The following is a 26,826-nucleotide window of genomic DNA, read 5'->3' on the forward strand; positions in this document are numbered from 1 at the left end:
CTCTGTCTCACCGACTTACTCACGCACAGAAGCACACTCTGATTGAAATTAATCTAAAACTTTTCAAATGAAAAGCAAAACTTTCTTTATAGATTTCTCTTCACTATACATTAGTTTTCGGCCCAAGGGAAAACCATATAACAGATACATGACCTGTCAAAGCATAGTCGCATAATTATAAAAGAACACTTCTACACAGAGATTTTAAATTCAGATTCCCATGTATGAACGCATAAAATACAAATCACATAACATAACATACTGCATTATCCATATTTCCATTTGAAAAAAGCATCACATACTGTATTAACATTTTAGTTCTATCACACTGACTGGTAATGTATGTCTACATTAGACAATTATGTGCTGGTAATTTGAACAAGTTCTCTGTAGAAAGTGTCACAATGACGCTTTTTGGCGGTTAAACTATTGCCCAATGCAGCAGAGCATCCACCCCGGCTGCAAATGGCCGTTAATGGTGCCAGTGATTAACACTCCTACTGGGCCAGTATGCAGCGAGAAAGACCTTTTTATTTATTCATGTCCCCTGCAGCTCTTCTTCATATCATTCATATTCCAGCCCAAGTAGTCAAATGTGGACACTTCAGCGCCTGTTTTGTGCTGCAGGTGAGTGAAACACGGTCCCAAATCAAGCGGCGATGCAGTTTAGGGGCACGTGGCCGTCACGCGCTTCTGTTCCTTCAGCGTTTGTAAAAGGACGCGCTCCATATGGCGCGACGCTGCGAGATGAAATACGCCATTTATCCAGATGATTGCCAAATCCCTCTTTGCCTCCATATGCATGGGTTGTCATGGTTGCTGAATTAATTGCAATAAATCTTTTGTTGCGTTCCCCCGTGTGCCAAAGCGATGGCGGTATTACGTCTAGGTTTAGCAGGGATTAATGTTTCTGTGCAGAAGGAGATGAAAAATAAATGATGAATTATGGAATTAAATGTTGAATTGAAATCTAATTAGAAGGTTGGAGTTACAGAATCATTATCCTTTGACCTTCAACATGTGTTTGTTTCCAGTGTGAATAAACCAAATCTTTTGTTTTATTTTCTGTAAGTAAAGCCTGTTATCAGCTCGTCCATCACAAAAATGTAGACAACATTTAGCCTGAAACAGAGACAAACCTGCTCTCAGGAGTGGGCGATACTGCATTTGGAGAACAAAGTGGCAACCACAAGGTGTTCTGGGTATTGTAGTTCCCGCCTCCAGTGAGAGGAAAGGAAAGGTGTGTTCAACGAAACCCCTGTGCCAAATGAAGGACTCTCCTACAACTGGGTTTGATAATTAGAACAAAAAGGGAAACTCAAAAAAAAGACAGTGAAAATAGGAGGAAAAAACAACTGTCAATAGTCCGAATTGACGAAAAACAATAAATCAAATTTGGTTCCTGATTCAGTTTAAGAAAATAAAACAAGCTTGGTCTGTGACTCAACTTATTTTTTTCTCCTTAGATAGGTTGGTACAGTAACACTTGCGTGTCTGATCACCTCCTGAGAGCTCGTCCTCAAAATCTCCTCTTGGGCAACAAACAAGTGAAACCCAAGCTCAAAGTACACACAGAACTTAGACCTGCTTACTGTATAAAGAAGGAAACTTGGCCTCATTAACTTAGCTTGTGTGACTCTCATCCTCTTTCAAGTTAGTGAAACGTGCAGACAGTGGATTGTGTAGCAGGTGCAAAGGGAAGTGCGACTTTCAGAATAAGGGTGCCCGATCCCCAACACGGATGATGCTACAGTTATGATCGTCTATGGGGAAGATCCTGACAAAACAGCATATTTGAAGCATATTTGAGTTTCCTGAGTGCTATTTCATCTCCTCTGAGTAACGACTTGGCATCAGTGTATTGCTGGAAAGCAAATCCCCCTAAGTGAATTTGGCACATGTCGGAGCGTATAAAGTCAAGTTTTACAATCAAATGGAAAATTACAGTTTAAAATCAAGCTTCCAATTTATCGCTGAGCTTTAATAGCAGTATAAGTTAGCAACTACTCTGTAAAGGTCTGTGCATTTACCATCAAAGCTTCACAAACAAAGAAACATATGAATCACATACACACAAACAGAAGTTCCTGTGGTCACATTGTGTCTGGAAAGACTCAAATGATAGCAGCTTCATGTGTCACCTGCGTGCTGCAGCAATGCCTCCTCTCCGCAGAGCAATCCACAAACAAGGCTTTTTGTCCGACTCCATTGAGTCTTGTTAACACAGCTTAGTGTGCGCGCTTTAATATGTTAATTAGACCACTAACAATCAGCGCAATCAAGGAAATTACAGCAGAAGCTAGTAAATAATTCAGAGTGTAATTCATCACAGGGTGTAACGCTGCCTGCTGTGAAAGGTCCCCGACATATGAAGCTCCGCACCCACAGCGTTTGCTCAGCATCCTGTGCTCCATGAGGCCCTTTGGAGCCTTTTCATCCACAGAGCGAAGGCGTGAATGCAGACCACAAGAAGAGGAGAAATAAAGACAGGATGGAGCTTAAGTGAGTCGTTATTGAATCAGGGTCATGAGCTTGAACTGCGGCCCCTTTGCATGTATTTCCATTTTCCTATTGCTGCTCTAGACGGATGAATGCAGGACTTGTGTTGTAAGGAGGATGAGAGGGGACAGAAGATGACTCATCACACACCAGCAGGCATCATCAACCCCGTCTGGCGCTTCAGAAGTAAATAAAATACTGGTGACACTGGTTTCTACATAAATACGGGTTGATTTTCGACTGGTTAAGAGGTCCAGGACCATAAAGTCCGACATGATGTCAGATTTTCACCTCCGCATTGACAGATGCGCGCTGCCGCGTTCTCCGAACCAGAGGTGCCGCGTGGACGGGAATCGCAACTAACTAACGCGCCCACGGCACCAGGCCGTGAAATTGTGTGAAGCGAACTTCCTGCGACCGTCGCCCCTCATTCTCCTCGCAGCAGAAAGAGGTCAGGGGCTGCGGCGCTTCCGGACGCGCCGCGAAGCTCCAATAACACAGCGCCCGTGGAACGAGAGCGGACATCTCATTTCCCCCAACATCTGCTCACGCAGCGGGCTCTTGCCTCCCGGAAGCTGGCGGGTGGGCTCGCGCGACTGACACGGGGTGGATTTAAACCAACGGCGAGATTATTGGCGCGGCCAGACCGCGCTCGCGCTGCCAACTGTGAGCGCGGGGCGGAGAGGCGAGCCGCTGTTTGTTCCCCGCCAGGCGCCTCGGATGCTCGTCCACTCTGGGCCACGTCGCAGTGTTCCAGATCAGGCCACAGGCAGGCGGGCAGCGAAAGGCCAATTTGGCACCGAGGAACAAGGAGATAAATGTGCGCTTTGAGCTATGGTTGGAATTTGTTTCTCCCGCGCGGATGAATACGTTTGCGGGGCAGAGGACTAAGCCGCCATCTTGGCTTAGCGCGCGCGCCGCAGCCGAACTCTACTGTATATCCATCACGTGTAATGGTGCGTGGAGGTGGCCGGTCCGTGACTAATATGCTGGACGTGTCCACTCGGTGTCCACATCTTTGTCACGCCGCTTCAGAACAAATATACCGACACCGCGGTTCCGCTCCACCGCTTCCGTGTTGCGCGCGCAGAGGGGACAGCTGTTCCGCCTCCTCCGTCCACGTTTCCCTCTCGTTTTCGGCGATTCTGAGTTTCGGTCCGCGTGGACGGGAACGCGGAGCAGGCTCCAACACGCATCTCGTCGGGGTTCAGAAGCATCTCCACATTTGACTACTTGCCAATTTGTTTCTAGTTGCTGTTCTACAAGCACGAAACAAATAGCTGTGCTCACAAACGCCTTTGTTGTCACTTCAGTCCGCGGGTAGTTTAATTTCACCGGTGAGAGTTAACTGGGAGCGGAGCGCAGACAGAAGTGTCGTTGCCATGGTAACCTGCCGTTTTTCATATGCCGCACACTGATTTAAGACGGCGGTGAAACTGTTCCCTGGAATGTGTTTAAAGTTTAGCCGACACCTGCCAGAGAAAAAGCAAACAAAAACAAACCGCGGTTCAAACTTCTTTTTATTATTATTCTGTGAACGCCTCACTTAAAACTATCTCCTCTTAAAAGCATCAGCGTCTAAAACTCCAGACGTGCCGTTTTCAAAAAACGCGAATTTTCAAGGTGGACCATACGAGACACATTGTGCAGAGAACGACACGCCGCTGTGATGATTGGAGCCACATGGGCTCAGAGAGACTTTGTAAAACCGTCACCTAACACAATCCGCCGCTGCCGTTACGCAAGAAAAGAAGCCGTTCAACATTTCCGCAGGTGTCACACGGATTGACAGATGGTGGAAACATGTTCTGGGAAGAGATGAGCTCACGTTTCTGCTTGTTATTAGGCAGAAACAGACGGGTTGTCAGCGCCAAAGAAGGAAAAAAAACGAGGACGCGTGCACCTGAACGCATCATCTTCCAGGACGTTTGTGGGTATTTTCGTTAGGAAAACAAGGCCAGGCCTCGTTCACCATGGAGCATTTGCACACATTGATAAACACCCAAACACAAGTGTTCCAGGGATCTTTGATTTGTAAAGGTTTACGGGAAAAACAGCTAAACCTGTATGTAGGCGACTACAGGAATATGATCTGTATGTAAAGTGGCATGGAAACTAACTGATTAATTAATTCAAAAGTCAATGTACGTGTCTTTATTAACTAAAAATGTGCCCATTCAGTAACTTCTTGCCACATTTTGTTTTTAAAAGGTGTTGTTTTCTGCGACTCGGCCTTTAATCCCTTCGCTGTTGCTCTCTTCACAAAGCCACGGTCAATACGCGTCAAATTAAAGGGGATAAAATGTGCGGCGTCCAATCAGCCCGCGGGCCTCAGCGCTGCACGCCGCCACGATCAAGGGCCGCGAACAGGAAGTTGAAAGCTAGTGAGGAAAAGAGCCAGGCCTCCCAAAGATTTATTGGGCGGGTTTAGTGAAAGTGCAGCTCCTCGCTGTGGGGATTAGGATTCGGGCCCGGTCCCCCCTCTTAATCTGGTCATTACTCAAGGTTTGTGAAGACACAGCGCATCCTCTCCTTTGGGTCGTCCTGGCTGCATGTAGATACCAGTTGTTGACCAGCGGTTTAGGAACTAAACAGTTTCCAGGCAATCGGACAGAAGGAAATATGTAAACTAGAAATGCTGCATCACCTCAGACCTGCGGATTTACTGTCACTGAAGGTAACAAATTACAAATCGATGCATAAGAGGAAATACATGAGGAATTAAAACAAACATTTACACTTATAAATCCATTCCATACATTTTGGGGTTCGTGCTCATGATTAAATATTCGCATTTCTTCGTCATCCGCCCAAACGATGAACATGTTCACGTTTGCCAAACATCAGCACGTTGGCGTCGTCACTGTGAGCGTTTCCGCATGCAGACAACATGATTAAACCCAAGGCCCCACTGTGTCTGCAGCCTCACAGCCCTGGAAACACTGGAGAGCGATGATTCAGTTTGTGAACAGATTCTTATCTACTTATATTGTTGTCCAACAGGTGAGACGAGTTATTCAGGCCTTTTCTTTCCATCACCCACTTCTTCTTCTTTGTTAAACCTCACCTCCCAGTCTCCATCTCGCCACACGTGGAGCAGCTCTGCTCGGTGCAGACTGTAGCATGAGTATGCACACCCTGTTGTTTATAATGTGAATACGACTCCTGCTGTTATTGATTCTGTCCGAGAGATGAGCCCTCGGGGTTTTTGTGATGTTTATGCAAGAGAATGGTGATGCCTGCTAAGTGGAAAAGAGACAAAAAATCAATAGGCAGGGCGAAGGGGAGGGGAACAGCATTTCTTAGCTCAAGACTTGTTTTCAAATTTCTGTTTTTCTCAGCTTTTGATGCACTTTAGGGGTTGAGTGAGTGGACCAGGAGGCCTTTCCTCAGTTTTTTCCCCTGCGCCTGAGTTCTATCGCTGCTGAGGCAGAGGTCTTCACTGCTGGAAGACTTCTGAGAATGTGGAGTGGATGTCTTAATAAACAGCGTATGTGTTTTATACAGATTTGTCTTTTTTTTTTTTTCAACCTATTAATGCATCAAAGTACGAAGCAAAATTCTGGCACTACTTCACCTACCGTCATATTGCATGAATAAAAGAAAACAAAGGAAAAGGTCAAATCTGCAGCAGCACCTGCATAGTGTGTGCAGTTCTTTTAAACCAACCCATGTCACACCGCTCTAATAATAATACAGGTCTTAATGGTTCTCTACAATGAAGAGTGAATGTTTTATTCTGGTAGTTAATTCTAGCAAAGGTTTTAGCATGAGCGTTCATGTTTGACCTTTGACCTTTTAAAGTAATATGCATTTGGTTAGTGGAGATCATGTGAACTTGAGACTGTTCCGTTAAATAACATAACAGAACAATATTTTACTACTGAACAAAATCCAGTCCGAGTGTTTGACTTTTTAAGGAGGACGTTTTCATTGACGCTCTGTATTGTAACGCGGCTACGTAGCGAAGTTTTAACTGAAACCATTAGACAATATAAGCACAGCAGCCAGAGACGTGTCATCAGACACATAAGTCAACGCTTTCAACGGAATTAATATGCAGGAGTTGGAATATAATCGTCTGCCAAAAAGACAAATTCATCATCGTTGTAAACGATATGCAATTAAAGCAGTCAGCAATGATGTACAAACTTTAAGTATGTGCAGTTTACTAATTTATGAAATGTAATCTATAAGCATATTGCTGCTGTTATTATTTACTAACTACAGTAACTATCCTCAGTTCTGACCAACATTTCTCACGTCATGAGCTCTGGAACCGCGGCACCAGATTTACGAGCCGTCCTCTCGTTACTACAAGCGTCGCCGTGGCGAACGATTAGTGCGAAGCTGGACGCGGCGGCGGCGGCGTCCAGTTAGTGCCGTGTGGGCCGGGTGTGCTGGCAGACGCAGCCCGTCGCACGGACAGATGGAGAGAGGGCAGCAGCGCCGCTGTCTCCTTTGGTTGCCATGGCGAGGGAGGGGGGGCGAGAGAGGCAGCCATTGTCAGCGGAGCGAAAGTGGACGGAATTATCATTCAGCAGGTGGCACCGGTGCCGTGTCCCCGCCACCGGGTAATGAATGGCGCTGGCCTCCGCGCACGCATAGGGAGGACAATAATCTCCCATCAGCCACCTTCCTCCACGCAGCAGGTAAACGACCTCACACTGCTGATTGACTTGTCAGGTCAACGTGTAACAACTCTGCCAACATGATCTCCGACGAAGGCTGATGGGACACATTCTGCTTTCTATATATGATTATACTCATCTCCTGCGATGGAAACTACAGGAGTCAGCGTTGGGACCAAGAGAGACACTAAATGGAAATAAGCCCCCTTTATTCAATATCGATTTACATTTTATATAAAAATTACTTACATTTAATACATTTCTTCAAAATACAAGCAGCCAAACAACATACAAATCAAATACAAAATTATAAAATTTCTTATATTTATCTTCTTCCTCTTCTGACGTAACAGATGCGCTTTATAATAACTCTTAATAACCTTCCTTGTAGCTGTGGTAGATCTCTTCCTTGTCTACGTGTAATATTCCATCTGTCGACGCGGGACCTAGAAAAATATGGTATTCAGTATCTGTCTCTTCATGTACAGTACAGGATCTGGAAATCGGGTCGGAAAACATTCAAGGTGGGCTTCGATCTCTTTTGCCAAAAGATAAGCTCCTACGATATATGACGGCAGAAAAAGGGTGAATGGAGGTTGGGAAAAAAAGAAGACATAATATCCATGGAATCGCACAGAGTGGACGAACTTAATGATGCTATGGCCTTTACTGGGAATCCAGTACGTAGATCCAAAGGGGGAAAAAATCCAAACATTAAGCTTCACTGCTCAGTTGTGAAGCCGTGTGATCCGTAAGTCACTTGACTTGAAAACCAAAAGGAACATAAAAACCCTTAGAAGCCACCAACGCAACTCTTCTTCATCAAACTTTACACTTGTTTGTAAAAACTGAGTCAATCCCGTCTTTATTTTCCTTCCACTAAACTACACGTCCATGTTCCACTTGGTCTAGAAACAGGAATGGATACAAATTGGAGCGCTGCTTTTTAACACTGGAACTGTGCACGAGTGTGGCTCATGGTGTTAATAAAGTTTTTGCAAATCAGCAGCTTGACTTGGGTGTCTTACAGTATATGCAGTATAGCGCCGTACGTTGCATGTCTGACAAACATTAGAAAGCAAACAGTAAATGGGAAACCAAACTCGTCGGCACACCAAGAAAGACGTTATGCTGATGCTAAACCGGTAAATCCTAAGAGCCTCATAGGAAATAGAAAAATCACGTCTCCTTCTGTTTATATTATACATTGTACACTGTGGTAAAAAAGAAGTACAAAGTGTAAAGTTAGGCTATGCGGCGGTTTCGTGAATTGTCCCCTCTAGTTTCTTTGGGAGTAGCTCTCTCCTCTCGTCGATACTGATGACCGGCTTCCGGCAGTTTTGCCCGTCGATATAAATCTTTGCATACACAGGGTTGGAGTAGTTCATGGGCTGAACAAGGCAAAAACAAAAAGGGAGAGAGAGAAATGTAAGCATTCATTCATAAAGATCACAACAGGGAAAACCTTAAAGCTGCACAAGCTGTGACAAACAGGTACAACAAAATGTAGGAGTTACATTTTTATACCACTGAATCCAACATTGATTCCCTCATCAGCTCACTTACTGTAGACGTGAACAAAAACATCTAGTGCTGGCGCATCCTGCACAGCCGAGGATGTTTGGGGGAAAAAGGCTAATGGCGCGTTTAGAATTAGGTTAAACCAGGATGTTATGGTTATTTGTCGGTGGAAGCAAAGGTTAGTGCAGCTTTAAGGGATGTCCACTGTGATTATTGTGTAATATGTGAGCTATCTGACAAAAAAACGAGACAAGACCCATGAACAGCAACAGATGGCAGCATGCATGGAGCAGCCAAGTTCACAAGAAGTGCAAAGGAACAGTTTGCTATTAGACAGCTTAAAGATGAAGAAAATCCTTAGAAAAGCTGAGGATGACTATGAATACTGACCCTGGCATTTTTACACACACACAGCTTCTAGCTGGTTCAAGGATGTAAATTCTAGTTATTACTCCTATCAACTTGAAGTGAAGTTTGTGAAAGTCACCTGTCCAGGGATGACCTCCTTGGGCACAGAGTTCATGCCCAAGGTGCGAGGGTCGCTGGATTTAACACACCAGCCCTGCAACACAAACAAGGGGGCCGGGAGGCGTGTGGCGGAATACAGAATCCAGTTTAGATTAAAGGCAGCACATCCCTGTAGAACATGCAGCCAGCGCGGGCTAAAAATACATGTGTCAAAGTTGGCCGTGCACAAAGCAACAGCAATAGACTTGAAGCCGTGGCAGGTGAGTTAGATAACCCCATCAGTCAGAGTGTTTTTATTCAAGTCATATTCTAGGTGGGAGGGACGGGTTAAGGGCCATGAACAGAATAAATCATCAGCAAGATGAAAAGTCCTCTCGGTTCACGGCACATGTAAATTGATACACACCAGGCAGCTTTTGCAAAATCTGTACAAGGCCTTAAATAAATCCGCCTATGGTGGATTCCGATGTTACAGTAGGTATCGCTTTACACCAGTAAAGAGAACAGGACCCCAAAAGTAGTTTCAAGAGGCTCGAAAGCAGACTAGGAAAGGTGTTCGGCATTCTTTCGGTCTCTCTCGAAGCAACTTTAGAGATGATTACAAGAAGTGTGTCTAAGCATCAGCAGGAAGAAACGTTAAATCCCGTCTAGTTGAATGAAGCGGATTGACCTGAGAACCAACCTTGTGAGGGTCCAGCGTGAAGTTGGGCCGCAGCAGGCTGCCGGCGTCGGCGTGGTTGTCGTGGTCCACCTCGTACATGTTGTACGACGGGTTGCCGATCTCCACGTTTATGCCGCCGTTCGTCATCGGCTGCCTCTGGACGCGTTTCCCCCTGAGGTGTGTGGAGACCGGAGCAATTAGCACGACGGGTCAGCGCCACTCGACGAACTCTGAGCCAAAGTTTGCTGATGCAGCTAAATCAAGACGGACGCCTCTGCGTCATTGTCTGCTGCTGCTCTAACCCACCGTAATGCACCGTGTTGTTCACTTACCTTTGCCTCCGTCTGCAGATATAAACACCTGCTACCACCATCACAATCAAGATTACCAGCAGGACCAGAGGCACAATGATAGCTATGCTCCCTATAGGACAGACAGACAGAGGAGAGATGGTGCCGAGCGATGAGTAATGATTGAAAAGAGCTCAGATGAGTTCAGATAGTGGCTGCGGAAAAAAAAGGCTCCCTCAGAAAATGTGCTTTTATTGAAGACAGTGATATTACTAAACCCCGATGGGCGACAGCAGCTGTAATTCAAACCAAATAAACCTGCTGTGGGACGGCTTCGCTCCTATATATGTCACCTCGCCCGGTTGGATGGGAGGGGCCGAGTTGATTAGAAACTTGCTTTTAAAAATACGTAGAGCAGCAAACACCGAGATAGTTTGGAAGGAAGCTCCTATAAGGGCGGTACACATTTACTCGTGAGGGGAACGTTCCCGGGTCTCACCTCCGCTCGTATTGTCCGATCGGCTGCTTTTGGGGGCGGGTCTCTCGCACTGCGTTCCTGCCCAGTTGGCTGAACATCTGAAGGAGGTCAGAGCAGAATATAAACAAACTGATTAGTTGTCACAGTAGAGAGATTGAAAGGACTTTTTTGCGGAATGAAGTCCAGTATGACGTGACGGTGGCTCACACATACAACACGTTATGATTCGGTCTTGCTATGAGGCGCTTTGATCCGACAAACAAAACGACCCCCTGCGGAGAGGACGCCACGCACATGTACAGACATGTGGTGTGTAAATGGACATGTTGAATATTCAGTGCAGTAGGAGAAGAAAGTAACCAACGGATGGCAGCAGGACAACAAGTCGTCGTCTCATTTGTGTTCCGATGGGATCCGATGGGCGTGATGCATGACCCTTGTTAGAGGAGGTGATATCTAATTTCACACGACTGACGCAGATGGGTCCGTAAAGCATGAGTGATCTAGTTTGCGTGACTGGACGGCGGCAGAATGAAATTACTCTAAATTACATGCACGCCGAGAATCGGTAGATCAGGCTATCAAAAATAAGAACGCAGTCCCGTCCGCGGGGGCGATGAATCACGAGTTGGTAAAAAAAATGAAATGTCACAGCAACATGAATTTTAATGGAAATTGGGGGCAACGAGGAGTCTGATCTGCTCCGGAAGGTGTACGCCGTGAAAAGCTAATTCCCTGTGAAATGAAGGCATTTTCGGGACCCTTGTTGATGGCATTAAAGATAAACAGCGATTACTGATGAGGGGTTGGGCCTAATTGGGTACACAGGAGGCATGTGTGGCGGCTGGTCGGCAACAAACATATTCCACTTCATGCACGGGTTGCAAATGACGAGGTCGATGTCCTCGGTGTGTGTGTGTGTGTGTGTGTGTGTGTGCTGGGTGGGAGCGGCGTGAGATGGGTGGATAAGGAGGAGGTACAGAGTCGTGCAGCAACTGATAATGTAATAAGTGTCGCATCAATTAAGACTCAGGACGAGTAGCCGTAAAGTGGAGGCTGTGGCGGAGCTAACCGGCCTTTGACGACAGCGTTATGTGAACGGCGCAGGAATGCGAGGAGTGTGGATCTCATGCCGTCTCACTCGGGGAACGAAATGAGACATATTTCTGAAAAGGTCAAACTGATTCTGTAAAGCGCACGAGTGGTGAAGGAGCTCAATCGAGAGAGGTGGCGACATGTTTGCTTTGCCACTGAGCAGGAAACGTATGAAGGAGAATAATATATAAAAATATATTAGTAAATTAACTCAAGCAGCACTAGATAATGCTGTTTTTGAATTAGTCTTCAAGCTGTGATTATGTTCTACATGACTTATTGCACATTAAGTTGCTGAACGTCTGCACTGGGCCAAAGAAAGGCCGATGTAGCGGGCGGAGGCTGAAATGGAGCTGAGGTGGGGGTGTGGACGGAGAGGGCGGGTGGGCACGTGGACAGGGACCTACTTGCAGCGTGGTTTGTTAAGAGCTGTTAACGTGCACATCCCCTCGTTCTGACAGAAGTAATCGCAGGGGTTGGCCAGCTCGTCACAACGCTGGTTCTTGAACCCTGACGTGCAGCTGCAAGACATTGGCGTTCGGAGTGACAAGAGGGAACGTAAAGCGCCGAGCTTTTACGAGGGGGGGCCAGTGAGAGTTGTGGCTGCATCAAACCATTTAGCAAATAAACATGGAGATAAATCAACTTTACTGGTCGGACGGGGCATCTGCAAAAAGATAGGGCGTTCAAAGGGGCCGCACTGCTGAAAACAACATCAATTAAACATTAAAAGTGTTTAACAGTCGCTTAATTCTAAATAGCTGTTAATATTAAATGTCCAAGGTATCGGCGCAGAAACAGTGTTGTACATTTCGATGTATCCTAAATACCACATTCTACAACATGCTCAGAAGATTCACTTACAATGATTCATAAAACACATTAAGAAGTGAAATAAGTCATTGTTTGACTGGTTTTAGGAGTTTGTGTGTGATTAACGGCTGCATTCAACTGACGGAGCACACAACCTTGTTTGTCAAAATGCACATTGTGACACGTACATAAAAACCAAATGATCTGCCAAATTAAAGTGCACGTCTCAATAAAAATAGCCCAAAGGCCACGTTGCAGCATGTTATGCTATGTTCACTGGCAATGTCTTTTTGGAGATATTTTCAAGCATCAATCTCCATAAAGAATCAGTCTGTTTTATTGAATATGACCTTTGGGTTCAATTATATGGTTTTTAAAAATGGCTTTGCATGGAGGAACTGTAGAGATGCTCTAAATCTTCTAATAATAAATGAATAACCCTTCTCTTAGCTGTGTATTTGCATCTGTTGAACTCTTGACCCCCAGTGTTTTGCAGAGTGGTGAATCAGGCCTCTCTGGGGCTCTCTTTGCTGTTAAATCATGAAACTTGTCTAATTAATGTGAGGTTGTTGATGTGTTGTTGATTTTTTTCCAGCATCACACAAATCTTCCAGTTTTCTTGCAGCTGTTTCGCCTTAAGAAATTTTCTTTTATTCCCATTTAAAGCTGCATCCGGGACTCATGAGCTCCTGTTGTCTTCTTCTTCATCTTCTGAAATCACAAAAACCCGAGGAAAGCGACGCTAATTGACAGATTGCGCCGAGTTACAGGAGCCTGTGCAACGAAGGCCGGCATGGATTAGATGTCATGACCTAATTGTTTAAGAAACTGACAGCCGTTATTGAACGTTCCGCAGACTTGTTGAATCAATTCAACGCTGTGATGTCGGAGCAGGAATGATGGGCAGTATTTCAAAGCGCAGCACCAGACAGAAAGACGTGGGAGATTGTTATACAGTGAGTTTTGCAGTGCGATAATCCATAATGTAAGGAAGTGAGCGAAACCTTGGCCTCAGGACAAGAAAACACACATTATATGTTTATTTAGAGAGGAAAGCAACATCTACTGAATGGAAGGTCACTGGGAAGTAGCGCGGACTCATCCTTTAGGCTCCATTCCAGTGACACTGGAAAAACATTACTTAAAAACAAGAGAAACTTGGCGACAGGAAAATCGCCTCACCTGAGGAAAAGAGACATTCTGTGTTTTAGCGCCTAAAAAGTCCAAAGGCAGCGTCTCAGTTACAACATCAGAGGTGAGTTACACTTCAGATGAAATACTGTTGTGCTTCACTGCTAATTGATGTCAGTGTATTGATCTCAGCAGCCAACATAGTCGCACAAGAGCAACGGCACGCCGCGAAGCCAGCGAGACAAAAACCAAGCTGTTGGACATCTGAGACGCTTTGTACCTAAAAGAAAAAACCCATTTAAAAGAGCTTGGATGTTTATTATTGCTGTTTTTACTGCAGCGCTGTCCACGTTTGATATGTTCAATGCAAAACTTATCATTACAATTAAAGCGCCGCCGCGTCCCGTGAGGGTCTTTGATGAAATCTACATTCCCACACAAAATATTAAGGTCAAACATTATGATTTCTAGCCACAGACATATCCATCATCTCACATCATCTCTGTTCTTCTGCCCAAAATAATAAACCGCATTATCGAGATCTGTTAACCCATCCTCATAAGATGAAATCATTTGCATAGAAATTGATTCTATCCCTCGGAATCTGTGAGTCAGGACGACCGATTTCAATTTAACTACAGTGGACAATGGGCAGTTAAAAAAAAAAAAAAAAAAAAAAACACAGTTGGCTTTTGAAATGGATTTCCAATTTCCTGCTTGGAGAGATTTTACAGAGCAATGCATGTGATTATAAGTGAGGTGGCATTAATCCATGTGCAGCCTCTTTGACTAGCCGCCCACAATGATTTCCGTACGTCTGCCAGTCAAGCTTTTATCTGCTACAAGTGTGCGCAGTTGCTTCCATGGCACCGACAGGCACGATATACTGTACCTCACCTGCTATTCTGAGGGAGCAAACTTTGTTAAAGCCACCGCTGAGGCGAGTCACGAAGTTCCGACATCCACTCCCAACTGCGGGAGGGAGGAGTTGAGAACGTGCGGGTAGCGCAGAGGCGCGTATGAAGGGGGTCGGAAGCGTTTTAACCGCTTTAGAACCTTAAGGTGTCGCAGGGGGGAAGATACCGCTGACTTCTGGCGCCCGGACCCCCCGCTGTGGCACCGGCTCCTCACAGTGACATCAAACCTTCCCACAGCTTAAGAGACGTTCTTTCCAGAGGACATCCACCTCGCACTGTTCTCCATGAGGGGAAGTGATATCCCATGATGATTTTTTTTTTTGCTTCTGCTTCTTGAACAAACGCTTTCCGGGGCGCGGAGTCAGCATTTGAATTGAAAACCTTACGCCCGGGTGAGAATAATGGCAGAGAACATTCACCCTCCCCCCCTCCTCTACCCATTTTTCTTTAGCCATTAAGCAGTGACTTACTGACAAAAAGGCAGGCTGGTGTCCGGGTCCAGGTGACAGGTGCCTCCATTGTAGCAATATCCGTCACACAGCTGACAGCTCGGCGCGATTCTGCCATTTGTGCAACTGGAGGGTGAGGAAATAATGGATGCCGGTGACAAGCAGAAAGCTACACTTTTACACCAAGCAAAAATCCTTCAGTGGAGATTTTGTCAAACAGATGCATAATTCATACGCTAGCAGCTCACATCAGTTCTAAGCCACTGACATTACCAAAGAGTTAATTGCTGCAAAACGCAGAGTCCGATAAACTGGATCAAATCAACTAATGCGCAGCATCATCCAGATCCTTGCTGGAGAATATTATATATATATATATATATATATATATATATATATATATATATATATATATATATATATATATATATATATATATATATATATATATATATATATATATATATATATATATATATATATATATATATATATATATATATATATATCGCTTTCCACAAATAATACGAGCATAAAGCATCAAAGAGGCGAGCAGCAGGAGCGGGTACCAGGCACTCACTTGCAAACCACGTCGCCCGTCTCCTCGTTAATGAGGCAGGGAGCTCCGTGGCACCGCAGACACTTGTCCACCTCGCACTTGTTCCCCTCGAACCTGGCGGGACACACGCACTCCACGTAGCCGGTGCTGGATAACGTGCAGGCCTTGGAGTTCACACAGTAGTGGTGACAAATGTCTGTACCACATTCAGAGAGACCGAGAGGGAGAGAGAGAGAGAGAGGGAGCGTAATGAGGGCGAGGGAACATGGTTTAGGCTGGTTTTATGGGAACTGTACAGGGCTTTAATGACACTTAATTATACACATCAAATGACATCTTAGCCACAGATGAAAACATTATCACCCCCTGGGAAGGCGACAGCAAGAAAATACTAATGATGTGCGGTTGAAATTGTTTCCCTGCAACCAATTACGTCGAAGCATAAAGGGGAGAGAAAAAAAAACAAAAAAAAAAAACGAGAAGAAAATACATTATCAGTCGAGCACAGAAGCAGCCACACGTGTTTCTGATGGCAGCGTTTTGATTCTGTTTATCTGCAAATAGAGGTAAAAATTGGGTTTGGGTAAACAAAATACTTACTGCAGTTGTTTTTGTTCCACGGTGTGTTTGTGAACTTTGAAATGCTCGGCTCTATAGATTTCACGCGGCATAACAGGCGCCCGATCGATAACCCTTTGTGATTTTCTCTTATGGCTACACTTAAAGGGCCAACGTCCATCACATGAAAGGCCACAGGCAGGATAACGAGCGGCCGCGCCATTGGCTGCCACCAGCTAACGAGGGCGGGACTCACGGTAGAGACAGCGGTCGCCCGTGTACTCCGCCATGCAGCGGCACACCGGCTGGTTCCCCTGGGTGATGTCGCACGTGCCCCCGTTCAAACAGTAGTTATCGCAGATCCGCCTCTCGCAGAAAGGGCCCGAGAAGCCGACGGGACACCGGCACGTGGGCTTTCCTGGAAAGAAGAAGAAGAAGCAGCGTTAATAGAAATAAATACGGTCTGGGTGGCTGAGCCCGGATCTACAGCTCAGCCCCGTGTGTCACGGAGCTCATATGGAAAATGCATCTGATTCCTCTGGCGACATGCTGATATCATTTTGAGTCTATTCCACTTCCAGGGCATTGTCTTGCTGCTGTAACTACTCTGTGGCACTTAGGCTGAAAATAGTCCACAACAAATGCACTTTCAGCTCCAGTAAGACTCGCTAAAAGCTACACATCCCAGCTTTTTATTTGGGAACTCTATGAATGAAATTATAAATTATTATTTGAAAGCTAAATAGCATACTGTAGTTTAAATTAAAAAAGTGGGGGACAGTCTGTCAATCATATGACAGGGAATAAGGCTTCCACTCTGCATTGGAGAGAGGAAAAGCAAAGCGCTTCGCTGCCTGCAGGCATTTTTAGACACAAATTAACATGCGGGTCAAGGTGACCAAAGACTGGCACCTGTTGGAGAGAAGCGAGGTAACCATTACCTCACTCCTCCAGGTGGATCTGAAGAGATGCAAAATCTTTTCCAGGCAGACAAAAACTATTTAAATCCCCCAGTGTGGTCGGACTTCAACAGACAAGTCACTGACATCTTTAACAGGCACCCGGTCACTCCAGGTGCCCACTAGTTTCAACTCAAGAGGCTGTTTATCTAGTTTACATCTCAACCACAAGTGAATAGGAACCAAAAAGGCACCTGTTGTTGGACAGTTTGACTGGTTTCCCAGTCAAGGCTTGACCAGTTAGCCCAGACTTCCCGCTTTAGCAATTTGTAAGCAACATCCAAGTTTGGTCCTCAGCTGAGGACCTTAGTTCTTTCTCATTAGCCACTAAACGCTCCACAATGTGCCCCAGTTAGTCACTTATTTTGTCAGTGTTGTGCGCTGGACTGAAGTTGTACCAGGGGGTTAATAAGAGTTTTTTTTTTTCCTCTCTAAACAGCTGCCTGCTGCAACTGGAGACGAGGCTGATGAAATAACTGGATTGGAACAAAGGCAGAGCATAAAAAGTAAACAATAAACTGAAAGTAAAATGTGAAGTAAAGCATGTGAAGGGTTTCGCCGTAATCTGATACACGGCTCATGTAAAATACTGATAGCAACAGCACCAAGGGTCCGCAGAGTTCAGAGCTGTAGGTTAGAGCAGTATGCAAATCAAGGCTCGGCTCAATGTTCACCACAAGGGAAATAAAATAGAATGAGTGACTAATTAAAGACACAACCACTCTTCATTTCCATCTCATGCACCATTTTACTCTCAGCTGTGAGACACACAGAACAAAACACCCTTCACGTTCGGTTCCTAAGCAAACAGCAGTGTTTCCCCACTTATTATTTCCTACAGACAGTACAACCGGTGCTGTGCCCCCACTGCACGGCCGCACACTCGCGTTTGATTTGTTGTTCATACAGTAGGAGCAAAGCATCAGCAGGTGGAACTACTTCAATCAAAGCCGGGCTCTTACAGGACACCCCCCACGGTGACATCCCGGCTGCCTCCTAATAGACATGTTGGAGCATCGGGACCTGATTTTAAGGCGGATGAGGAACAGCATCCGAATCCGCGGGGCTACTTTTCTAGCAGACGACCACGTTGCCATGGATACAGGTCTGCTCATGTACTGTGCGGTCATGCAATAAAGTTTGGTACTTTCACACCCGCACTGTATGTAACTGTACAGTACAGTATAAAAGTAAACGCATGGGCGTTGCTCTTTGAGTTTGTATCAAAATATTACACAGATTAATAACGTGTCCTTGTGCAAGACAATAAATCTACTCCCCCATCGCTGCGTCATTAGTTTCCCACTGAGGATCAACATAGTTAGAAAGTAAAAATACTATATGTGAGTGATGCTCATTTTTTCCATCCTACAAATACTGTATAATACATCTGTGCAGAGGCTTTGACTTGTTCTGCTGCTAGAGCTCCTTCAGTGGGGTGACAGCGTTGCCCTCTAGGAAGACGGCCTGGAGGCAGATCAAAATCTCCCAGCGGAGGACAATCGAAGTTAAAATAACAAAAGACACAGATTGTGCTGAGAGCGAGCATCACTGAGAGAACGGCTGCCTGCTAAAGCGCCCTGTCATGTTACTCGCTCGCCAAGTTAACAGGAACCTTTAGGGTTTGGTAAACTTGAGGAGACATTTTCATCTGCTGTACCAAGTTGTGCAACGAGGCCCGAACATAAAACACTGTTCTGAATTACAGTCATCAAGACGGATGAGCAGACAGTTAAAGGCCTAAACTGCAGCCGCTGGCAAAATGTCATCAGGAGCGCTTTCGCTCCTGAATCAAGTTTATTTTGTTAGAATAATTGAACAAAGTAAAGGGATGTTTTGTTGTGTCGTAAAACCATCTGGAAACGAGAAGAGTTGCGACTGTCGGTGGTTTAAATGTTCGAATTTCGCTGCCAAGAATTCAATTAAAATGCCAGCAAAAGCGCAAGAGCAGGAATTCAATGACACCTTGTGTTTTTATAGACATAACTGGAGACATTCCAGCCTCTAATTGATTGTGAAGTTTCCTTGGGTCCCTTTTCAACCTAAAGAAGCTCATTTGTCTCTAATCTTTTCTCGCTCATCTTTGGCCTTTCACGAATATTCTTAGTCTGAAAGACACTACAGCTCGTATCACAGAACGTTGATTTCCCTCACATCTGTCCAACATAACTAGAGGTATAAATCATTATTGGACAGAACAGTTTGAACTGGCGGATAAAGCACACAATAAAACCGACTGTCATTAGAGTTAGTCGAGCGCTGTCTTCTCTTGTTCATTCCCTCAAACCCAACGTCAGGGACCTCCGCAGCACGGAAAAAGGATTCTTATCTTGACAGACAGACTCAATTTCCTTTAATGAGCCGCAATGAGCATCCTGACGTCGTTTAATGTCGCACAGAGCTGTTTAAGGGTCTGAAACAGGACTTAAAACGAGATGAAAATGCAAATTTCGACGACAAACGTCGGGTTTACTTCCCGTTTGGCGCATACGTTTCCCAAAGGCTAGAGGGTAAATAAACATTCTATTACACGCTTTAAGTAAAAGAATCAAAATGAACTTTTAATTCAGCCTATACATGTTGTTCACAGTAAACCTAGATTCTAACGGATAACCCATAGATTCTGTAGATTTCCTTTACTTTAAAAACAAAAAGTTGGTCCCGGAAGCATCACGCTTCAGCTGAAAGGACACTGATATGAGAGGCGTGTGAGAAAGGAGCATCAATGACAAAACCGCTCAACTGGCAGACGGAACGTGGCAAATTTGGGCTGACGCGAGGAAGACGCGGCGCTTTAAAGGAAGACAAATGTGGCTGAATGCACTGGGTCAGCGCAGAGGAGGGAATGGGCGGGTGACTCTGAATTGAGAGCGTCTCTTTGTGACAGTCACGGGTTCCGTCTGCACTCATCTGAATATAGACCATTCAACAGCAGGAAGGACGTCACAATGACCTTACCTGCACAGACAACACAAACAAACAACACCTCTCCGCGCACACCTACCCAGAGGCGAGCCCACGCAGGTGCCGCCGTTGAGGCAGTAGTCGGTGCAGTGGTTGACCTCACAGCGCTCCCCCGAAAAGTCCGGCCAGCAGTAGCACCTCCAGTCGCCCTTCTCATTGGCTAAGCAGCGGCCTCCGTTCTCGCACGGGGGACGACACAGCTCACCTTTTCAGGAGCACAGCTCAGATCACTTAGTGAATTGCGGTGAGCAGCGAGTAATCGCATCGAGCAGCGCAACGCCAGAAATATCACATTACAGCAGCCAAATGGATGAATATGAACATAATGCATCACATATATTCCATGTATAATATCATTTTGTGGCACTAGTATGAAATGCAGGCCTACCTGAGATGTTGACATCGTTACAGGTGCCATTAAGGAGTACCTTTCCCTCCGGACAGGTACATCTGGCACCCGCTGGGTTGAGCAGACACATGAAATCACATGACATCCTCAGGCACGGGTTGGATGCTGAAAAAACAAGCAAGGAGATAATCGCTTAGCTCGGCCCGCGACGAAAAAGAAGTATTTGTCCATGAAAAGTGCACTTGTTCTTCCTCAGAGTAAAGCAATTTGCTTCGAGTGTTTTAATTTCGGCTTTGAAGGGTGTTATTTTCTTGAAGCCCGGAGAGACACAAGGCTGGAGCATATGAAAAACTTCACACATGACTCATTGGCGGATTGAATAATCAACGATTGTGGAGTGGGTTAAGAATTTTTTTTTTTTCATTGTGGATTTGATTAGCAGCACTTTTGAAGAGCTGTTCTCGAGGCTGCCCGCCGTTGGTAGACATAAGGCAAATCTCAGGAAAAACATTCTCTGGGTTCATTAAAATCGTTCAGTTCACAAACATGGGCTGGATTAAGTGCTATACTTACAATTATCACGTATAAACGGAGAAGGTTCGTAATAATGTCTCTGAATCTAAAGCGACATGTGTAACAGAATAATGTGGAGAAAACATTCACTGCAGGTCAATTAAACTAAATATTTGCTATTTTAAAAAGCAATTGTTAAAGGAAATCAGCAACTGCATGTTAATCAGCCGAGTCATTAAAGTTTATAGTGCTGGTGCTTACAGGAAGTAAATCAGTCCTCAACATACAGCAACAGATGAAGATTAGTCCCCAGGAAGAATTAAAATAACCATTAGGTGTTTGCTGTAGATATCAAAACTTGATATGATGCGTGGTACAAGCTGTGTGCAGCTTCTGCCCACAGAGTACACGCTCAACACGGCTCGCCTAATGAGTCTCCAGGGTGCGGAACAGCTGCACTAAAGTGAAAAACTGATCGAGACGGAGCTGTCGGATGCTCCACAACCATTAACACTGGGGATGCGCCGAATAACTGAAGGTGGTGTACTGCATGAGGAAAATGGAAGGGGAGACATGATTGTATTGATCCACGGCGTCGAAGGAAACAAAGGGCTTTATTTTTTTTTTTTTACGTCCCACACCTGAAAGTATTTTACGACGGAGGATGTGATGATTCTGCAGAAGCGATCGTTCTACCGCTTCCTCGTCGCTTCCATTTTCACACTAAAGGCGATTCGAGGCCAGTGGAGCTCGCCTGCGCGTCTTTGATCGCGACGGGTCACGGCGGGGGGCCGAGGAAAGGACTCACCGTCTTGCTGCTTGTATCGGTGGGAGATGAGAACGTTGGTGGGCTTCTCCACCCCTAAATGGAAATACTCCGCCGGCTGCTTGCCGTGCTTGTGAATCTTGAACACCTCGTGCTTTAATCCAGTCCCGTAAATGTAGTCTTCAAAAATATCAATGCGGTACGGTTGGGAGATTCCTGTACATTCCACAGAGAAGAGAGAGGAGATAAGATCGGCGTGGGTCCCACTGCAGGTGTGCGGGTTTACTGATGGTGTAATTATTTGATAAAAAAAAAAAAAAAGGCCGAGCAAATCAGAGTTCAGCAAAGTTCAGCATGTGCCTTAAAGCTAATGAAGAGCTTTGTTTATGGGAGGATTTACCGTGTCTGTCGCTGATCGTCACCAGAGGGTCCGAGCCGTCTAATCGCATGCTCCCTATGTGTGAGAGCTCGGGATCAGCCCAGTATAAGCGCTGGTTGAAGTAATCGATGGTCAGCCCTGTGGGAAGACGAAGGGAAGACATCCGGTTACCTGACAGATTTCACAGGGATCAAGGTGGAGTCCGGCGTGGGCACTCGTGCAGTTAGGACATTTGGTATGTTGCATATCTTTAAAGTCAACAACACAATAGCAGATACATCATCTCTGGGTTTCCAGTTTCCAGCGGGTGACTCACTAACTGTATCTGTCTGACTGGATAATTGAGCACCTGGCTATGGGATTTCAGTGGGTTGCGTGTTTTTTTTTTTTTTATTGATGACTGATTCCTCTTTGTGTGACTAAGACGGAGCGTGGAGCTTTTAAATTAAAAGGAGGCCAAAGCGGCTCTTTAAGACTAGCTCAGCACCAGCACAGCGTGTGCGGCTGCAGACTCTTCCTCACTCATGCGCTCCCATTGTGTGCTTTTTAGAGCGGATGACGCGCGTTCTCGTGGGTGGTGTCACCATCCTAATCACTAGCTTCATTATTATGTCAGAGAAGCTGATGACATCACTTCCTGTCATTTGTTTAGCGGCGCATCAGATTTGCCTCATTACCTCCTCTTCTCTGCTCTTGAACAGCTGTGTCTGTTGAAGTCTTATGGTTTAAACACATACAGTACTGTACATACTTTTCCCCATATCACATGGTTGCGCTAAATGTTTAATCATGAGTCATTGTGCAGCACGGGGCACACTGCAGTGTTTTTTCATATACTATATATATTTCATTCATCACGCTTCCATTTTCAAAGAGAGCATTCAGCTTAGTAATTATTTGTGCAATCAGCACTGAACTGGCCTTAAAAAAGTGCTTGTGGGCTTTTAAACGGCTCCAAATTACAGGTGGTCAGATTTTGAGAGAAAGAATTTTTTGAGTCCCAAAACTGGAGGTGCAGCAGCTCCATATTTTATTTAAATGAACCTCTGGGGCTCTGACGACCAGAAGGAATCCAGTGAAAGGTTTTGTGGAAGCTTGTTTGGATGTACTAAGAAATGTTTTATGCGAATCATGCATCAAGTCTAGACATATCACAAAAAAAGAATCACCGAATGTGAATATTTATTTATTGTCTCTTATCGTGCTCTCTAACTATACTGTGTTTTTATCTCTAAATATCTATTGTGTCTTTGTGTGTGTGTGTGTGTGTGTGTGTGTGTGTATATTTGTCTTCTGGCGTGTCATGTACCTGCATTTACCTCTGGGTACAAATAAAGGAACAGGAACCTGAACCTATTACCTTCTTGATAAGAATACATCAGAGTACGAGAGATGGAAGGTACAAAGGAATGATAAAGAGAAATACCAACCTGTGGGCCTCCTCAGATTCTTTTCCAAGAGCACTCTGCGTAACGACCCATCCATGGCTGATTCCTCTATGTGGGAGTGATCACCTATCACACTCCAGTACATCATCCTGCAACAGACAAGGACTGTACTGTGGTTACACTGTACCTCTGCGGCATTGTTTTCTTGCACTGAAACACTGATGAAGGATTAACATAGAGACACTGTATGCATCTATACAGCGGTCAATTAATCGTGTTACTGATGAGAACACTCACTGTATAAATCCTCAGGATTCACTGTGAGACTAATGCATCACAGCCACATGAGATGTAATAGCTTTGATTTTTTTTTTTAGAGTGGACCCTCGGATGGAGCAGCTCTGAACTACAGTAAGTGATGTAATACTGTAGGTAATATCAATGATTAAGCTGCAGCTGTGTAATTTATAATGTGCCTCCATTCCTAATGCTGCTCTGCAGTGGCTGCTGTACAGTAAGTGAATGCATATAGCAGGCCACTGGGCCTCTCTGCAAGTCTTAGTTATTTTTCCTGCAAAAGGTGAACAGACAGCCATGAATATCCTTCATGTCCTTCTACTGTGTCCACTTATCCCGCACCCGTGCACTCACCCTCTGCCCGGGTTGACGGCAATGGCATACGGCTCTCCCGCTATGTCGGTGATCAGGCGAGTGCAGTTGGGCCCCTTGAGTTGGCCCACGTTTATGGAATATCGTAATTTAGTCCAGTGGGCTGTGTAGTAGCTGAACCAGTGCATCCGAGAGTGATCCGTCCAATAAATGTTGCCCGTGATCCAGTCGGCGGAGATATCTCTGGGGCGCCGGAAGTCTGAGCACTGCAACCCGTAACAGCATCAAAGTCCCTCCTCAAACACAAACCTGCAGCATTAATGTGCGTCTGAGTCGAAGCGACAGTTTTTCATGTACTTACAATGTTTTTGAAGTTGGTTTTACTTTGGCTTCTCTCCAAGGAGTCCTTGTAAAAAATGCCGCCAGGGTTGAACTGGGTGGCCCAGATGAACTTCTGCTGGTGGAACAGGACGTCCATGCCGATGATGCGGGCGTTGTCTTCGATGTGAGTCAGCAGCTTGTGTCCGTGGCTCTGGTTGAACGGATACGCGAAGCTTCGGATTTCGGTGTCGTTGGCCAAATAAAGCACTCGCTCCTCCGGACCTGGGTCAGCGATGGAAAAAGGAGAAACAGCGGGAGAATGAGACGCTGAGGCATAAAGCAGCAGGCAGACAGACGGAGCGCTAGAGTCGTACCTTTCGCTACGCAATTACCGTTGACCTCCTTATAATTTCGGTCACACGTGCACTTGAAAGATCCTTTGGTGTTTGTGCAGTAATGGGGACAAGCGTCGAACTGCAGACATTCATTAATCTCTGAAAAAGATCCAACGATTCATGCATGAACTCACTAAGTTGAAGTTTATTTGACTGAAGAGACTCTGAAGGTATATAGCCATAAGAAATGACAAATACACTGAGAAGAGAACAGTCAGGCAGAGACCAGAATTATCTTTGGCCACAGAATTACAGTACATTAGTATATGCAGAGGTAGAAAAATACAGAGTGTGGTGCCCTTGACCCATTTGTACAGAAGAAATTATTAACAGGCAGCAAATGATGCTTTGCACATAAAAAAGTAACTGTGTGACAAAAAGCTATTAGCAGAGGAACAAGAACTAGGGCAAAGAGTTGACTTAGCCACCAAGGCTATGGTTTCAGGAGGTTTTACTCATTCATTAAAAGCGTAAATAACAAGAAAGACGAAAAATGAAACGGAGCAAAATGAGCCCGGTGATACTTGGAGAGCAAACATATTGATTCAGATTCCATTTTGATACAGATTGTTTTTTCTAGGCTGCTGCTTTGCCTCTGACTTCAACGCGCTCTCTGCCCTCGTTACTCTTTCGTTATCCTCCTAATAAGGGAAGAAAAGCAGAGCTGGTCCCACTTTACCTTCGCACAGGCTGGTCTTCAGATTCCGCTTGAAGCCAGGTTTGCACTGACATATAGCATTAGCATACGTCTGGTTGCAAATTGCGTCCTCTCCACACGGATTTGTTTTCTTTCCACATACGTCTCCACTGGAAACTACAAATAAAGACAGGACTTTGATTACACACCGGCTTCTGGCTCCTTAGACCCCGCTGTGATTTTCTTTTGATGTGCAAAAAACTAAGAGGGCATCATCTTCATCTTTCATATAGCGCCCAACACACCTCGAACATGGCCATACATATATTACCATAAATAACAAAACCTCGAATCTAGAACGAGGGGCTCGTCGGGCTGCTTGATAACATTGTAGTGACGTTGGGTGCGTTTCATCTCCTCCGCTCGCGCCTTTGATCTGTTTGGCTCAAGTCGAGCTGCACTTACAGGCCTTGCAGTCCTGCTCGTCCAGGCCGCCGTCGCCGCAGTCGTTGAACAGGTCGCACTGCAGCTGGATCGGGACGCAGCGCCGGCTGCTGCAGGTGAACTCCGTCTTCCCGCACGGCCGGGGCCTCCCAGCAGCCGCCTCTGCTTCAATACAAATCACCCGTTATCTCGCCCGGAGTCTGAACATTTCATCTTTGCTGCTGTACAATAAAGACCTGGCAGGGATTTATTCGGAGGTTGTTCGAGGGCTGCCATTTAGTCGCTCGCTATCTAGTGCGCCAGGTCGAGGCAGAGCCCATTAAAACCGATCGAACAGCCGCACAAAAGAAAATCGCAGGTTTGATATCAACCGTCCAGCATAAAAGACACAACATGCTATAGATGAGGAGGAAAATAAACGATTGTGGCGAAGAGTCGGAAAGAGGCGACGGTGGCGTTAAAGTGAGACTAAAGGAATGGACTGAGGAAAGATGCACTGAATGTGGAAGAGTAATGGAGTGGGGGACGAAAGAGATGGATGCATGTATTAATGGAATAAGATAAAGATTAATGGAGGATGGCGAGATTGAAAGAGTGAAGCATGAAAACAATGAGGGAAGAGGGTTCTTTTGTTCTTTCTTTACTTCTTGTCCGCTTCGTGTGATCATTCACGGCAGAAAGACATTAAAGCAAATCATCAAACGCTGTAAAACTCTATAGGAACAGTTACACAAATTTTCACTCATTGGTGAAAAACACACATTTAATCTGATATTCCCTGCAACCACTAAAGAGAACAAATGCATCAGGCCCAACAGCTTCTGGACTTTAGGGAATTTTATTTTGTAATTTTTAGATAAGGTGTCAAGTCACATTTCATTTCATGCGACTCTGTTGCAGTTATTTGCTGTTTGCATCTAGAAGCTCGACCACCAGCCGTGCTGTGCTGCCGTATTCTGCCTCAATTACTGCGTAGCACCGATAAGATGGCTGCATTTTCAAAAAAAATTACCAAACATCTTTATAGGTCAA

General features: G+C 45.3%; 1 protein-coding gene and 1 long non-coding RNA gene across 10 annotated transcripts in view; one reads left to right on the plus strand and one right to left on the minus strand.

The window, feature by feature from the left end:
* Positions 1–3,013: 3,013 nt before the first annotated feature.
* On the plus strand, positions 3,014–6,029 carry LOC114847848 (uncharacterized). Its single transcript, XR_008693483.1, has 3 exons — positions 3,014–4,429; positions 5,503–5,626; positions 5,841–6,029. It is a non-coding gene; the product is annotated as an uncharacterized LOC114847848 (long non-coding RNA).
* Positions 6,030–7,322: 1,293 nt separating this feature from the next.
* The window catches only part of lrp1bb (low density lipoprotein receptor-related protein 1Bb), a 176,085-nt gene continuing 156,581 nt past the window's right edge, over positions 7,323–26,826 (minus strand). For 5 of the 9 annotated variants that reach the window (XM_029136897.1, XM_029136892.1, XM_029136890.1 and 2 more), the window contains 19 exons: positions 25,816–25,959; positions 25,393–25,527; positions 24,693–24,812; positions 24,359–24,600; positions 24,040–24,263; positions 23,431–23,537; positions 22,022–22,138; positions 21,664–21,837; positions 20,382–20,507; positions 20,034–20,198; positions 16,327–16,488; positions 15,534–15,708; positions 14,975–15,079; positions 12,051–12,164; positions 10,570–10,646; positions 10,113–10,203; positions 9,802–9,952; positions 9,139–9,213; positions 7,323–8,521 (listed from right to left, as the gene is read on the minus strand). In XM_029136897.1, the coding sequence (XP_028992730.1) occupies positions 8,381–8,521; positions 9,139–9,213; positions 9,802–9,952; positions 10,113–10,203; positions 10,570–10,646; positions 12,051–12,164; positions 14,975–15,079; positions 15,534–15,708; positions 16,327–16,488; positions 20,034–20,198; positions 20,382–20,507; positions 21,664–21,837; positions 22,022–22,138; positions 23,431–23,537; positions 24,040–24,263; positions 24,359–24,600; positions 24,693–24,812; positions 25,393–25,527; positions 25,816–25,959 (2,645 nt within the window). In that variant the 3' untranslated portion in view covers positions 7,323–8,380. The remainder of the gene's footprint in view (positions 8,522–9,138; positions 9,214–9,801; positions 9,953–10,112; positions 10,204–10,569; positions 10,647–12,050; positions 12,165–14,974; positions 15,080–15,533; positions 15,709–16,326; positions 16,489–20,033; positions 20,199–20,381; positions 20,508–21,663; positions 21,838–22,021; positions 22,139–23,430; positions 23,538–24,039; positions 24,264–24,358; positions 24,601–24,692; positions 24,813–25,392; positions 25,528–25,815; positions 25,960–26,826) is intronic. The other 4 variants (XM_029136895.2, XM_029136894.3, XM_029136891.1 and 1 more) reach the window with 3 other exon arrangements.

Source organism: Betta splendens, chromosome 21 (genome assembly GCF_900634795.4).
Source record: "Betta splendens chromosome 21, fBetSpl5.4, whole genome shotgun sequence".
Taxonomy (NCBI): domain Eukaryota; kingdom Metazoa; phylum Chordata; class Actinopteri; order Anabantiformes; family Osphronemidae; genus Betta; species Betta splendens.